Raw genomic sequence first — 13,251 nt, forward strand, 5'->3', positions numbered from 1 at the left:
TGGACTTTTTCAGAGAGAATGAACTTGCTAGCAGTTGGGCACCAGTGTGGTAGCCACGCAAGGCATTGGCTTTATACCTTTACATTGTATTTAATAAAAACCCACACTGGACTTATCCGATTATTGTGGCGCCTCCATTCTTTTGATACTCTACAAAAAAGCAAACTTTGTGAACTCCAACTTTTGATACTCATCAAGGTCAACCTGCACCTGTTCCAAGAGATGAATTAGCTGCAAGTAAGGTAATGCTGCAGCTGGCTGGAGCAACCCTTCAGGTCACATTTGATGCTGGTTTGTGTTGATCATATTATTTTTTATTGAATTATGAGACCAATGAGCAAAGTGCAGTAACTCAAAGCACCCAACAAGAATGCACCCATTGTCGACCTGTAAACTGATGCTATGGGTGGCTGCATTGTGCTTATCCTCATTGGTCTCTATACTTATTCCCACAACTGTATGATAGAGTTCTATCATGGTCCATAAGATATTATACATTGTAGAAAACAAGTCAGCAGCCATTGTGTTTAAATTAACCAATGGGAAGGTGATTCACAGTTTCTAGTAACTGGTGTTCAATACACATGTGATATAAGCCTTTAGTAATGACCGGATAGGCTGCATTGCCATGACAGCAGCTCTGCGTACTGTGCTGAAAATGGACATAGAACCAATTCAGCATGAATACAGTGAAGTCAGAACTCGGGAATAGCATTTGTTTTGTGTCGGTGACAGATATCAGCGCAGGCGGGGTGAGGATGACAACAGAGGAACTTGTATTTTTAAAAGCCGGTTAACCATGGCCACTTCCATCCTGACAGCCCATATGGAAGAAAAATATATTTGAAATACTACAATTTTGGCCATATTCAATATTGTTCAAAATATATTTCAATAGATACATATATATATATATATATATATATATATATATATATATATACACACTGCATGTTGGAATGTGTTTTTATTACAAAATATATGAAAATTGCCATATATTTGAAATACTACAATTTTTGCCATATTCCATATATTTTAAAAAAAATAAAATATATATATATATATATATATATATATATATATATATACATACACACACTGCATGTTTAAATGTGTTTTTATTACAAAGTATATGAAAAATATTTTTAAAAATACATTTCAAATAATACTGTATGTCTTTAAAAATACAAATCTACATTTTTAGAATGCATTTACAAATATATGTAAAAATATATGTTACAATGACTTTTTTATATGTTAAAAAACAATCTGAAGAATATATTTTGAAAAAGTAATTTAAACATATATTTTTACATATATTTGTAAATGCATTCCAAAAATATAGATTTGTATTTTTAAAGACATACAGTATATTTGAAATGTATTTTTAAAAATATTTTTCATATACTTTGTAATAAAAACACATTTAAACATGCAGTGTGTGTGTGTATATATATATATATATATATATATATATATATATATATATATATTTTAATATATTGAATATGGCAAAAATTGTAGTATTTCAAATATATGGCAATATATTTGGGAAGAATATTTTTAAAATATATTTCCAATATATTTTTCTTCCATGTGGGAAGGTCTCTTGAAGCACAGTCTTTAAGGTGATCCTCTGCCTGTGCTTTGGCCATGGAGGTTCACTTTAAAACTGTACCTACAGCATTTTATACTTACTTTTGCATTGCTCCCCTATGCTAGGAGCGAGAAGGAAAAGCCCTGTATAAGCCTGAGTGCACATCCATGTTTGCAGAGCATTAAGACAACCCATTGATATTAATGGGCTGCCCTTGATATGGCAAAAAATGGGAATAACCCTTGATTTGCACCACAATACGGGTGCATTGAGGAGCCATTCCAAATGAGTTCCACTACAATGCATGTAACGTGTTGATGTATGTTACTGCAACATGGAGGTGTAGATGGGCTCTTAAGTCATTACTAGCTTATATAGGGTTGAGGACTCCTTTATCACCATATGTGATGGCACTGGGTGCCTGAATGGCCAATCAGGAAGCGTCAGCTATGTTACATTCTCTCCCATAACCCAAAAACTGGATATTCCTCTGTTTCCAGGTAGTGAATGAATTAATGAAGGAGTAAAGTGAAAGTGGGTATAAGAGGGAGGGGAGCTGGGCATTAGAGTGAGCCTGTAGGCTAAATTTCGAGAACAAAATGGCCGACTCAGCTTCACTTATCAGGATGTTTGAATAAAGAGTGGTGTGATTGTGATATCATAGCAGTTTGCTCTCCTTTTTCCTTACATCTATTAGAACAGCCATTCTCAAACAGGGTTCAGTGGAGTCCCAGGGCTCCTCCAGAGGTTGCTAGAAGTTCATTAATTGACCTCCCATCTGAGGATGCCTGGATAGTTCTTGGGCAGACACCACTTGATCTTGGTAAAGCCAACTTTAAGACACCAATATTTTTAGCTGACTGTAATGGATGCATTCCTCTCACTGATCCCCAACGTAAGGGGCATTCTTTCCACTGACCCTCCAATGAGTTTATTTTAGCAGGAGTTCCCTGAGACTTAAAAATTATTTTAGACGTTCCTCTGGGGTATAAAAGTTGAAAATGGTTGCATTAGACACTGAGAATCTCATTGGTTACAATGGGCAACACAGAGAGGCGGAATGTATGCTGCGATGGAGACTGATGTCAAAGTATAAAAGTTTCATCAACCTAGATTTCAGAGGGTGGGGGTAGAAATAAGAAGGTGGAAGCTCCGCACACTGGAACCCTACCACTATACAGGAAGGTGAAGATATGGCTTCAGCCTAAGCTCCTTGGGATTACACCCCCCACCGGCATGTTTTGTCCCACCCATGACTCTAAACCTAGTGAAACTAAGTGATAGTATGCAGTCTACAGGTTTGAGGTCTGAAGGCACAGGTGTTTGTTGGGTGCAAATCAAAGGCTTGTGCTGATCAGATGTAACCATCCACACAAGTGGTTAAATGCAATTGGCACCCCTGACCAAGCCTGGACACAGATGGTTTGCATTAAAAGTCATGGGCTGTGACCGTATAGAAGCTGCTAAGCCCCAGCACTGACAGCAATGAGTGGGGTAGTGTAGAGTCTTGTGGAAGGAGGCTCAGCTTATGACATTGCACACAGGCCCATTGCACTCAAAAGACCCCTGTACTGCTTTTAAAGATCAACCTGACTGGCTGCAATGGGCCAAAAAAAGGTGTGTATGAGGCACTGTAATTGGATTCCCTGTCCATTGATGAAGGAGCATTAGTTTGGCTTGATGACCTAAAAAGGGGGAATGGCTTCCACAGAGGAGTTGACAAAAAAGTGCCATCCAGGCATTGCCCATTTTACCTATTTTTCTTGGTTGCAATGAGTAACATGTTTCTTCTTTTCCACTTGTCAACTGGTCTTCATGAAATATGGCAATTCACCAAGTTTATCCTGTGTGACGCAGAATATTGAGCTCTACTAAGAGGAAAGGAGAAGTAAACTGCTATGACATCATGGTCACATGGCTTTTTATTCAGACAACCTGGGGCCATTTTGTTCTTGAAATGCAGCCAACAGATTCAGTAGCAACCAGACGCTACATTTCATGGCTTGGTCAAGCTGATCTATACACAAAATGGCTGCCGAGTGGTGGCTGCACAATATTGGCGTATTCCTAGTGTATATTGGGATGAAGAGGTTGCAAAACACACTGTTTTCCCCCTATATATCCATATAGTTATATATTTATATATATTTGTACATTTATATATAGTTTCTGTGCAGCCTGACCCCTCCAGGCCTAGCTTTTTGGAGCAGCCGGTTTTTCTGGTGGGGTTTTGGAGACGGTTGCTGGTTTCAGTCGTTCTTCCTCTGTTTTGCCTCTTCCGACAGAAGACCCGGGGCAGGGAGGGCTGTATGTACACCCGTCCGCCTCTGAACTACAGTCACTCACGTCTGTGATTTCCAAGTCTGAGTCAGATTCTGGTTCCTGTTTTCCTTCAGGCGGGTCGGCTCTGTCTCTTCTCGCTGCCCCCGCACCCACCAAGTCTCCACTCCGGGGTATAGGGTGAGAATTTAGACCAGTGCAGAGCCTTGGTGGCACTCCTGGAAGGAGGCTGGCCGACCTGTCCATGGACTCACCAGGGAGCAGTGAGATGGGGGGAGGAAGCTGGGACAGTGAGGTGGGGTAGAACTGTGGGGGATAGAGGGAGGTAGGCAGCTTGGAGCCGCTAAGGGGGAAAGAGCTGGAGAGGTAGGGATTAAATCCCCATGGGTACTCAGGAAATGGTGAGTTACGGTTGTATGGGGGCAACAAGGTCGGAGCCTTTGTGTAAGCAGAACCTGGAGAAGACAAAGGGTAAAATAAATCAGTCAAATGAATAATTCGCAACCAACCTCACATTTCTTTGTTTTGTTTTTTGGGTTTTTTTTTTAATTTGTTAAAGCAAAACCCAAGCCAAACTGCTTTAAGTGTAACTTCAGCCAAAATGTCTTTGATATCACACACCTATGTGCGGTGCCTTGTGATGCCGTTCAGTGTGAATGTCATCCCAATGCATTGTAAGATAGAGCCCTATGTACTGCAAATAGCATGTGTTACAGTTTTATCAAAGGGTCATGTACATTTTTTCACCTATTGTGTTGCATTGATAGAGTATTCATAATGGATTAGCTGCCCTAAAGAAACATACATTAACATGTGCCACAACACGCATTAACATGTGGGCATTAGGGCACCACAACTGAAAGCTTAGGTGTGAATAGGACTTTGATGTTTCTAGATAATGTCAGCTTAAATCTGATAAGAATAAAGTACCCAATCAGATTTCCCCTATCATTGTCTAAGCCCAGCTACTACAAAGAAAGGGAGAATCTCATGGGTGGTTTTTTCATACCCAAGGTCATACAAAGTTTTTAAAGCTTGTTTAGGACTCACCTGATCCCAAGAAAGGGAAAGCAGCTTCCAGGCACAATTTTTCTGTGTCTGGTGCCGAAAGGGGACGATCCAAGAGTGGTGGACGACTGGAGGCTGAGAAAAGGGACTGCAGAGCCTACAAAACATACACCCAATCCATCAGTATCTAAATAGGTTGAATGGAGAAGTTCTTCAAAAACAGCCTAAACCTCTGGCACACTGCATTGTTCTGAACAGTAGCATTACTCTCAAGATTTGCTATGAACAGTTGACTTGTCTTTATATGGCCAAATTGACCAGTAACTGTTGAAGTGAACTTGCCATGTCCACCAAAGTATGTAACTAAGATTACAGGCAAACTGTGTTCCTTGAGCTTCGGTAGGACCTAGGTCTAAGGTATCCTTTCTCAAAATGTTGAACATGGAGGAACCCTTGAAATAACTTTTGGCCTCAGGAAACCCCTGCTAATAATTATAATACCTACAGCTCACAGGACATTAGTGTAATGGCCAAAAGGAAGAATGTTTCTTACATTTGTAGTCAGCATTAAGAATCCCCACACAGATAGTAAAAAGACCATTGGTGTCAGTGTCTCAGTATCTGAGAAGCAGAAATTGTTCATTTCCCAAGGAACTCCTTGCACCCTTTGAAAGAAGACTGGTTGAGAAAAGATGATCTAGACGTCTCATCAAGCTGAGATAAAGTCCCTCCAAGCCCTACACTTCACCCCTCATGTGTTAACTTGCAGATCTAGTTCTCCCAATTATTAAGACTTTGGCATGACATGGGGTATTAAGGGCTTAATACACTGAAGCAATCTTCCTCTTTCTGAAGACCATCCTCCCATTTTGTCCCATATCCCTCATGTCTCATGGGAACGCCAACCAGGCACCACACATCTTTTTTACATTTTCTTTGGGAATGTTGGCAATTATGTTGAAAAACTTAGTCGAAATAATATCTTTAAACCTTAGCGAGGGCCCTGGATCCTAGACCCCGGTGGTAGGTGTAGTCTCATTTACCACCGGGGTCTAGGATTCAGGGCCCTCACTAAAGTTTAATGATATTATTTGGACTAATCTGAAATTTAATTCCCTTCATGCACTCTACTAGTAATGTAATTTCAAAATTAGTACCTCATAAGGTTTATAGAGCCACTCACTGTGTTTGAAGAGCTTACAACTTACTATCCTGACCACTAGAGATGAGCGAATTTCTCAAAAATTCGATTCGGCTGATTTGGCGAATTCCAGTATGAAATTCGATTCGATGCGAATTAATTCGCTACGAATTTAACTTATTAAAAGGGTTTCTAGGCTTCAGAGAGCCTTTAAATTAGTGCAGAACACTGTACCTTTAATTTAAATGCCCTTGGAGATGAAAACAAATGGAAACAAATAGATACAATGTTTCAACCGCTGTATGGAGTGAATGTTCCATAACTGTCAGAAATAGACTATTTATGACAGTTCTGGGACATTCCTTCCATACAGCGGTTGAAACATTGTATCTATTTGTTTCCATAAATGGATCCATTTATGGAAACAAATAGATACAATGTTTCAACCGCTGTATGGAGTGAGTGTCCCAGAACTGTCATAAATAGTCTATTTCTGACAGTTCTATGACATTCCCTCCATACAGCGGTTTCAACCGCTGTATGGAGTGAATGTCCCAGAACTGTCATAAATAGTCTATTTCTGACAGTTATGGGACATTCACTCCATACAGCGGTTGAAACATTGTATCTATTTTTTTCCATAAATGACATTCTGCAAATACACTTAGAGGAGCACTGCAGATACACTTTTTGCCGGCTTGGAATTATTCTTATTTTCATCCTACTTCTTCTTCTTCTTCTTCTTCATCCTCATCCTCTTCTTCTTCTTATGAGGATGAAGAAGAAGAAGAAGATGAAGAAGAAGTAGGATGAAAATAAGAATAATTCCAAGCCGGCAAAAAGTGTATGTGCAGAGTTCCTCTATTTCTGACAGTTCTCTGACAGCTTCTTCACATGTACAGCGGTTGAAACATCTGTATCCTAAATGGAAACTAATAGATACAATGTTTCAACCGCTAAACATGTGTTCCTTCTGTCAGAGAACTGTCAGAAATAGCGGAGCTCACTGCAGGGACACTTTTGCCGGCTGATCGGGAAATATTCGATTCGCGCACCCGAAGTAGGCAAAATTTCGGATTCGACGCGAATCGAATATTTCCTGAAATTCGACTCGAATTCCGGTTCGCCTGGTTCGATTCGCTCATCTCTACTGACCACAGTCACTCACAGATTGTAGGTAAAATTGAAGTAGACACCAATGAACCTAACATGTTTTTGACTGTTAGCCTTAACCAGAACACCTGAAGGAAACTCACATCAACCCCAGTTGGATTTATGGTATATAATCTAAGCAACTGGAGAGATATGCTGCCCTCTACTGTATTTGTAATGTCTGTGTTTTTTACTGCTGTACGGTTATTTGTGTACATCATTTCTTGTCCTTGCAGCTGGGTCAGAAACCCCAGACTGAAAGACTTTGATATCATTATAAAGGGGAGTTTCCAAGAAGTAAACACAGAGAGCTGAGCCTCATGACCTTATACACAAAGGTACTGCTGTGTTTTCACCCAGACCAGAAGCAGAGACTATTAGGCAAGTATTCTAAAGGTTTTTTTTTTTATTAAAAAAAATGTCTATACTTACCTGCTGTTTGCAGTGGTTTTGCATAGAGCAGCCTGGATCCTCCTAATCTTGGGTCCCCCGCAGGTTCTCCTGGCCCCTCCCTCCAGTCAGGTGCGCCCACAGCAAACACCTTGCTTCACACACAGAGCTGCAACCCTCTCTCTTCTCATTGGCTCACTGACTGTGATTGACAGCAGTGGGAGCCAATGGCTCCCACTTCTGTCACAGTCAATGAGAAGAGGGAGTCCCGAGATAGCTAAGACTCCAGTGCACATCGCTGGATCGAGAGGGGGCTTAGGTGAGTATTAGGGTGGGCTGAGGGAATACTGCACACAGAAGGTTTTTTACCTTCATACATAGAATGCATGAAGGTAAAAAACCTTGAGCCTTTAGAATTACTTTAAACTGCAGCTGCCCATAGTTTTTTGGAGTGTGCAATAGAGTGGAAATAGAGTTTATAGGCAGCTCCTGATATTTTAGTTAACACTGTCCCTTCTGACCTGGGATTCTATAGCTAGTTTTATGTCATGCCTCAATAACCAACATAGGCTAGAGCCAGGTTAGACATCTGACTAGACACTTCTGGTAGTCAGAAGTTTGGTTGCATGTGAGATTAGAAACTACTAGGGACTAAAGAGAAGAGTGAGTTCCAGTGCCATACTATGGTTTTTGCGTGTGAGAAGCTGCTTTCCAGGCTGGTTGGACAATGGTTGGAGGATCTCCCCAACATCACTAAACATGTCTTCAGGTCTCCAACACCAAGATGGATACCGCATCACGATCATTTTCGGGGGTCCTGCAACTGGACTTTGCTTTAGCATTTATCTGGAGGTATCTCTATCATTAACTATATATATATATATATATATATATATATATATATATATATATATATATAAACCCGGGTATATATGCAGAATTCAACCGGGACTCCCTTTGCTGATAAGATGTTTGTACATTAGATGTATGCATTATTATTAATCTTTTCTTATATAAAGCTTGTATTATTTCCATACTGGTGTGCATTAGTGTTGCTCTGACAGGTTAACATAAAGTCTTGAATCTGAAGATCTTGTCCAAGGGTGTAGTCGAATCCCTCTGGGTCCAACAACATCTTGTCATTATTAACACCTTTCAACCCATTAAGATTAAAAGACCTGGGGGGCTGCTCTACGTAATAAGCACATCATCATTATCATGCTTCTAATGAAGACGTGAGATGGCAAATATAGTCACATATATATATGAATATGACTCCTCCCCTTTCCTCTTAGTTCCAATTAGAGAAAGACAGTATGAAAGCAATTGGCTTCATTAGATGGCCCAGAATGCTCTGCGGACCATGGTTTATGAGTACGCTCTGTATTGAATGTCCATTTGTAAAAACAATGATGTACTGTATATTAATAATAAACATAAAAATACAAACAAAAAAATATACATTTTCAACATATAATAAAACTGACCCCAAACCATTGTGCTCCCCTTTTAAGGTGTAGGTCCAGTGAAAACATTTTTTATTAGTTTTGGATGGAGTGAGGAAGTATAGGAAACCCCTTTATGGGTTTTACTGCTTTGCAGACCTCCATTAGAGATTTACCCTCATTTCCAGTCCAGTTTCACGAGACGGGAAAAAATCTGAAACACTAAAAAAAAAGGGTAGTAGGTGGAGACTATAATGTCTGTCAGCTTTTTATTGCCTGTTGTAAACCGCTCCTCACTTCCTGTCTGGTGAAACCGTTGTCACCAAGACAGGAAGTGAGGGTAAATGTATCTGACAGTAGTAGGAAAACCAAACAAAAGTTCTAACCCTTCTTCATTTTATCTAAAGCTAAGAGGAAAAAAGTTTTGGCTGGGCCTACACTTGACTCACGTGGTGACCATCTTGTGCCTCTTACCTCAGGAGTGAATGGATCATGAGCATGGGTCCCGGGGAAGGGGCCCTGCCCCAGCAGCAGTGAGGAGTTTGCCATGTCCAGCAGAGGATAGTTCACCAATACGACTTTACTGAAGTTAAACTTGTAGGTGAAACGTTTTCCTTTAGTTTTGTGCAGAATTCTCTTGTTGTAATAGTACCTACGGCAAGAACAGGTCAGTCAATCACAAGCAACCTGTAAGAAATCAACTAAATGTACGTTACATTACTGCTAACCCATATGGAAGAAAAATATATTTGAAATATATTTTTAAAATATTCTTCCCAAATATTTTGACATATATTTGAATTGCTACAATTTTGGCCATATTCAATATATTTCAAAATATATTTCAATAAATATATATATATACTGTATGTTGAAATGTGTTTTTATTACAAAATATATGAAAAATATTTTTAAAAATGCATTTCGAATATACTACATGTCTTTAAAAATACAAATCGAAATGTTTTTAATGTATTTACAAATATATGTAAAAAATATATGTTAAAATGACTTTTTTATGTTAAAAAAAATCTGAAGAATATATTTAAAAAATATATATTTTAAAAAATATGTTTTTTTTTTATATATTCTTCAGATTTTTTGTAACATATAAAAAAGTCATTTTAACATATATTTTTGTATGTACTTGTAAATGCATTCCAAAAATGTAGATTTGTAATTTTAAAGACGTACAGTATATTTGAAATGTATTTTTAAAAATATTTTTCATATATTTTATAATAAAAACGCATTTCAACATACAGTATATATATATTGAATATGGCCAAAATTGTAGCATTTCAAATATATGTCAATATATTTGGGAAGAATTTTTTAAAACATATTTCAAATATATTTTTCTTCCCTTTGGGAATATTGGAAACGCTGCAACTGTCCACCCCAAATCTCTGTCTCAGTTATGGGAGGAATCTTGTGCTCACCTACTGCCTTCTCATGCCTTCTCACGTCATTAGAAACTCCAGTTAAGGGATCTTGGTGCACTTTTTATGGCCATTTCAGCATTTCAGTTGCTGTAGCTCAGCTTTCAGGGTTCCCACTCTGCCTAATGCATTCTTCACACATTAAGAATCCAACAGGCACAGTGGGACCGCCTTGTAATTAGCTGCGCCAAGTTGGCTTGATGTATAAATTAACCGTCGGAGTCCCTAATAATAAGAGATAAGATATAACACTTCAACATCTACCAACAACTGAAATATTCATTTAAAGCCAACCAAAAGGAACACAATAAAATAACAAAACCAGCTTGCAGTACTCACTTTTACCCCAGTGTTTCCCCGCCCCGTAGTACTTTTTACTGCCACTAGATGTCCTCAATCTGACAGCCAGCATCTTTCAAGCCAATTCTTCTGAGCCCAGATCATCCTGGAGCCGCCCCCAGCCTGTGACCAGACAGTGGTGAGCTTGTCTCTCTGTCACCCTGCTTTCCCCTCCTATCAGCATGCTCTTTGAGCTGATTGGCTCCTTGTGCTGCTTCTTCTTCTCACACTCTGGTTCTGCCATACAGGGGCTGCAAAATTCTGCAGTTTTATAAAAGAATCAAGGACTTCTTCTCCATGTTTATCATGCATAGGAGAGCCCACTGAGTTGAATGGGCTTCCACACATGCGACACATTGAAACGCGTAGAAACGCATCCGTGCTTGGTTGCAGCTGTATGGTGTGAACTGAGCATCAGAAGATGGTGAAAAGAGGTGAGGTGACACTGCCACCTCTTAATGTCTGGATTACTTGGGCTTTTTTTTATTGCCAAATGATAACAGTAGATAAATATATAGCAGCGGCTGTGCAGATGCGTCAGCTCACCGACAGCTCCTGCTCGCCATCCACAGTACATAAATATATAGCAGCGGCTGTGCAGATTCGTCAGCTCACCGACAGCTCCTGCTCGCCATCCACAGTAGATAAATATATAGCAGCGGCTGTGCAGACGCGTCAGCTCACCGGCAGCTCCTGCTCACCATCCACAGTAGATAAATATATAGCAGCCGCTGTGCAGATGCGTCAGCTCACCGACAGCTCCTGCTCGCCACCCACAGTAGATAAATATATAGCAGCCGCTGTGCAGAGGCGTCAGCTCACCGGCAGCTCCTGCTCGCCACCCACAGTAGATAAATATATAGCAGCCGCTGTGCAGATGCGTCAGCTCACTGGCAGCTCCTGCTCTCCATCCACAGTAGATAAATATATAGCAGCGGCTGTTCAGACACGTCAGTTCACCGACAGCTCCTGCTCGCCATCCACAGTAGATAAATATATAGAAGCTGCTGTGCAGATGCGTCAGCTCAATGACAGCTCCTGCTCACCATCCACAGTAGATAAATATATAGCAGCGGCTGTGCAGATGCGTCAGCTCACCGACAGCTCCTGCTCACCATCCACAGTAGATACAGTAAATATATAGCAGCTGCTTTGCAGATTCGTCAGCTCACCGACAGCTCCTGCTCACCATCAACAGTAGATAAACATATAGCAGCGGCATGCTTCTTCAGAACCCAAGAGCTTTATATGTCACAGTTAAATAACTTAGTGGATCCCAATGCTAACGTGTTTCCACCCAGAACAGGCCTTAATCATAGCTATAACTAAGGCCAGTTTTGGGAAGAAACACGTTAGCATTAGGAGCTGCTATATTTATTGACTGCAGCAATGTGTATGCACCCAAGTGACACCATGTCCACTTGTAGGTGAGTGGTTGGGGGGGCAGTAAAAAACGTGGATCAACCGCCTGGTTTTACCACGCATTGGCTACCTGTGTAAAAGAGCCTTAATAAATTCCAGGGAGAATTTTCTGGGATTATGGTCCCTTTAATAAAATCAGTTTCTGCATCGTTATAGTCCATTGACATTGGACTTGAAGGCCAAATCAAAAATGTTTCCGTTCAACTTAATTCGGGGCATCAAATTCTGCTTAATAAACCTAAAATTCAGTTACAATGAACGCAGAGGTTTGTTCATACAGGGAGCCGATGGGATGAAATCATGAATCTGATATCCTCACCTATAGCACATACTGTAAAAGAACATTTTGTTTTTTTTATACAATGCTGTCAGACATACCTACCCCTACCCAGCATCTCTCCTCTCCAGAGAGCCCGGCTTGTATTGGTAGGGCAAACATATCACCCAAGTGTTAGGCAAGAAAAGATTTTTGAAATTAAATGTCAAAAGTGATTTTTCGGCCAAGGGATGAGGTTTCCCCTCCCTGTTTCACCCACACGCTCCGCAGGGACCGGCGAGTCTCAAACCATGTAAGAACGTCGCAGGCTCGCCAAACACAGCTGAACTCCCAGGTAGATTGTTTAGATTTAAATCTTCGGATATTCGGAGGAGGCGAGACTTTTCTCAGATCCCCAATTCTATGACTACATGCCAATTCCCTTTAGGAGGAAATATGCTGCTTTTGGTTTTTTTTTTTTTTTTTTACATTGATACGTTTTTTAAAACTGACGTTATATTATATGTACGCAACCTTGGGCATGGGGGGTTATCAAATGCAGAAGCAGCTTGCTTTTATGCTTGCTTTGTCTGATTGAAATGTATTTTGAGTTATTATTTAGAGATGTGCATGACGGAAAAATGTGTTCAGTTTTGTTAAGTTAATATTTAATTTTGTCATATTTGTTATTTTAGAACAGGGGTCTTCAAACTTTCTAAACAAAGGGCTGGTTTACTGTCCTTCAATCTTTAGGGGGGCCTGACTGTGGCCAGAAGGAG

General features: G+C 40.1%; 1 protein-coding gene across 2 annotated transcripts in view; it reads right to left on the reverse strand.

Annotated features, from left to right (window-relative positions):
- Positions 1 to 1,496: 1,496 nt before the first annotated feature.
- Positions 1,497 to 13,251, reverse strand: part of ERFL (ETS repressor factor like) — a 98,849-nt gene continuing 87,094 nt past the window's right edge. For both annotated transcript variants that reach the window (XM_089687328.1, XM_089687329.1), the window contains 3 exons: positions 9,488 to 9,665; positions 4,928 to 5,042; positions 1,497 to 4,332 (listed from right to left, as the gene is read on the reverse strand). In XM_089687328.1, coding sequence (XP_089543454.1) covers positions 3,791 to 4,332; positions 4,928 to 5,042; positions 9,488 to 9,665 — 835 coding nt within the window. In that variant the 3' untranslated portion in view covers positions 1,497 to 3,790. The remainder of the gene's footprint in view (positions 4,333 to 4,927; positions 5,043 to 9,487; positions 9,666 to 13,251) is intronic.

This window comes from Staurois parvus, unplaced genomic scaffold (genome assembly GCF_062004578.1).
Source record: "Staurois parvus isolate SC_StPar_1 unplaced genomic scaffold, SC_StPar_1.0 ptg000423l, whole genome shotgun sequence".
NCBI classification, from domain to species: Eukaryota; Metazoa; Chordata; class Amphibia; order Anura; family Ranidae; genus Staurois; species Staurois parvus.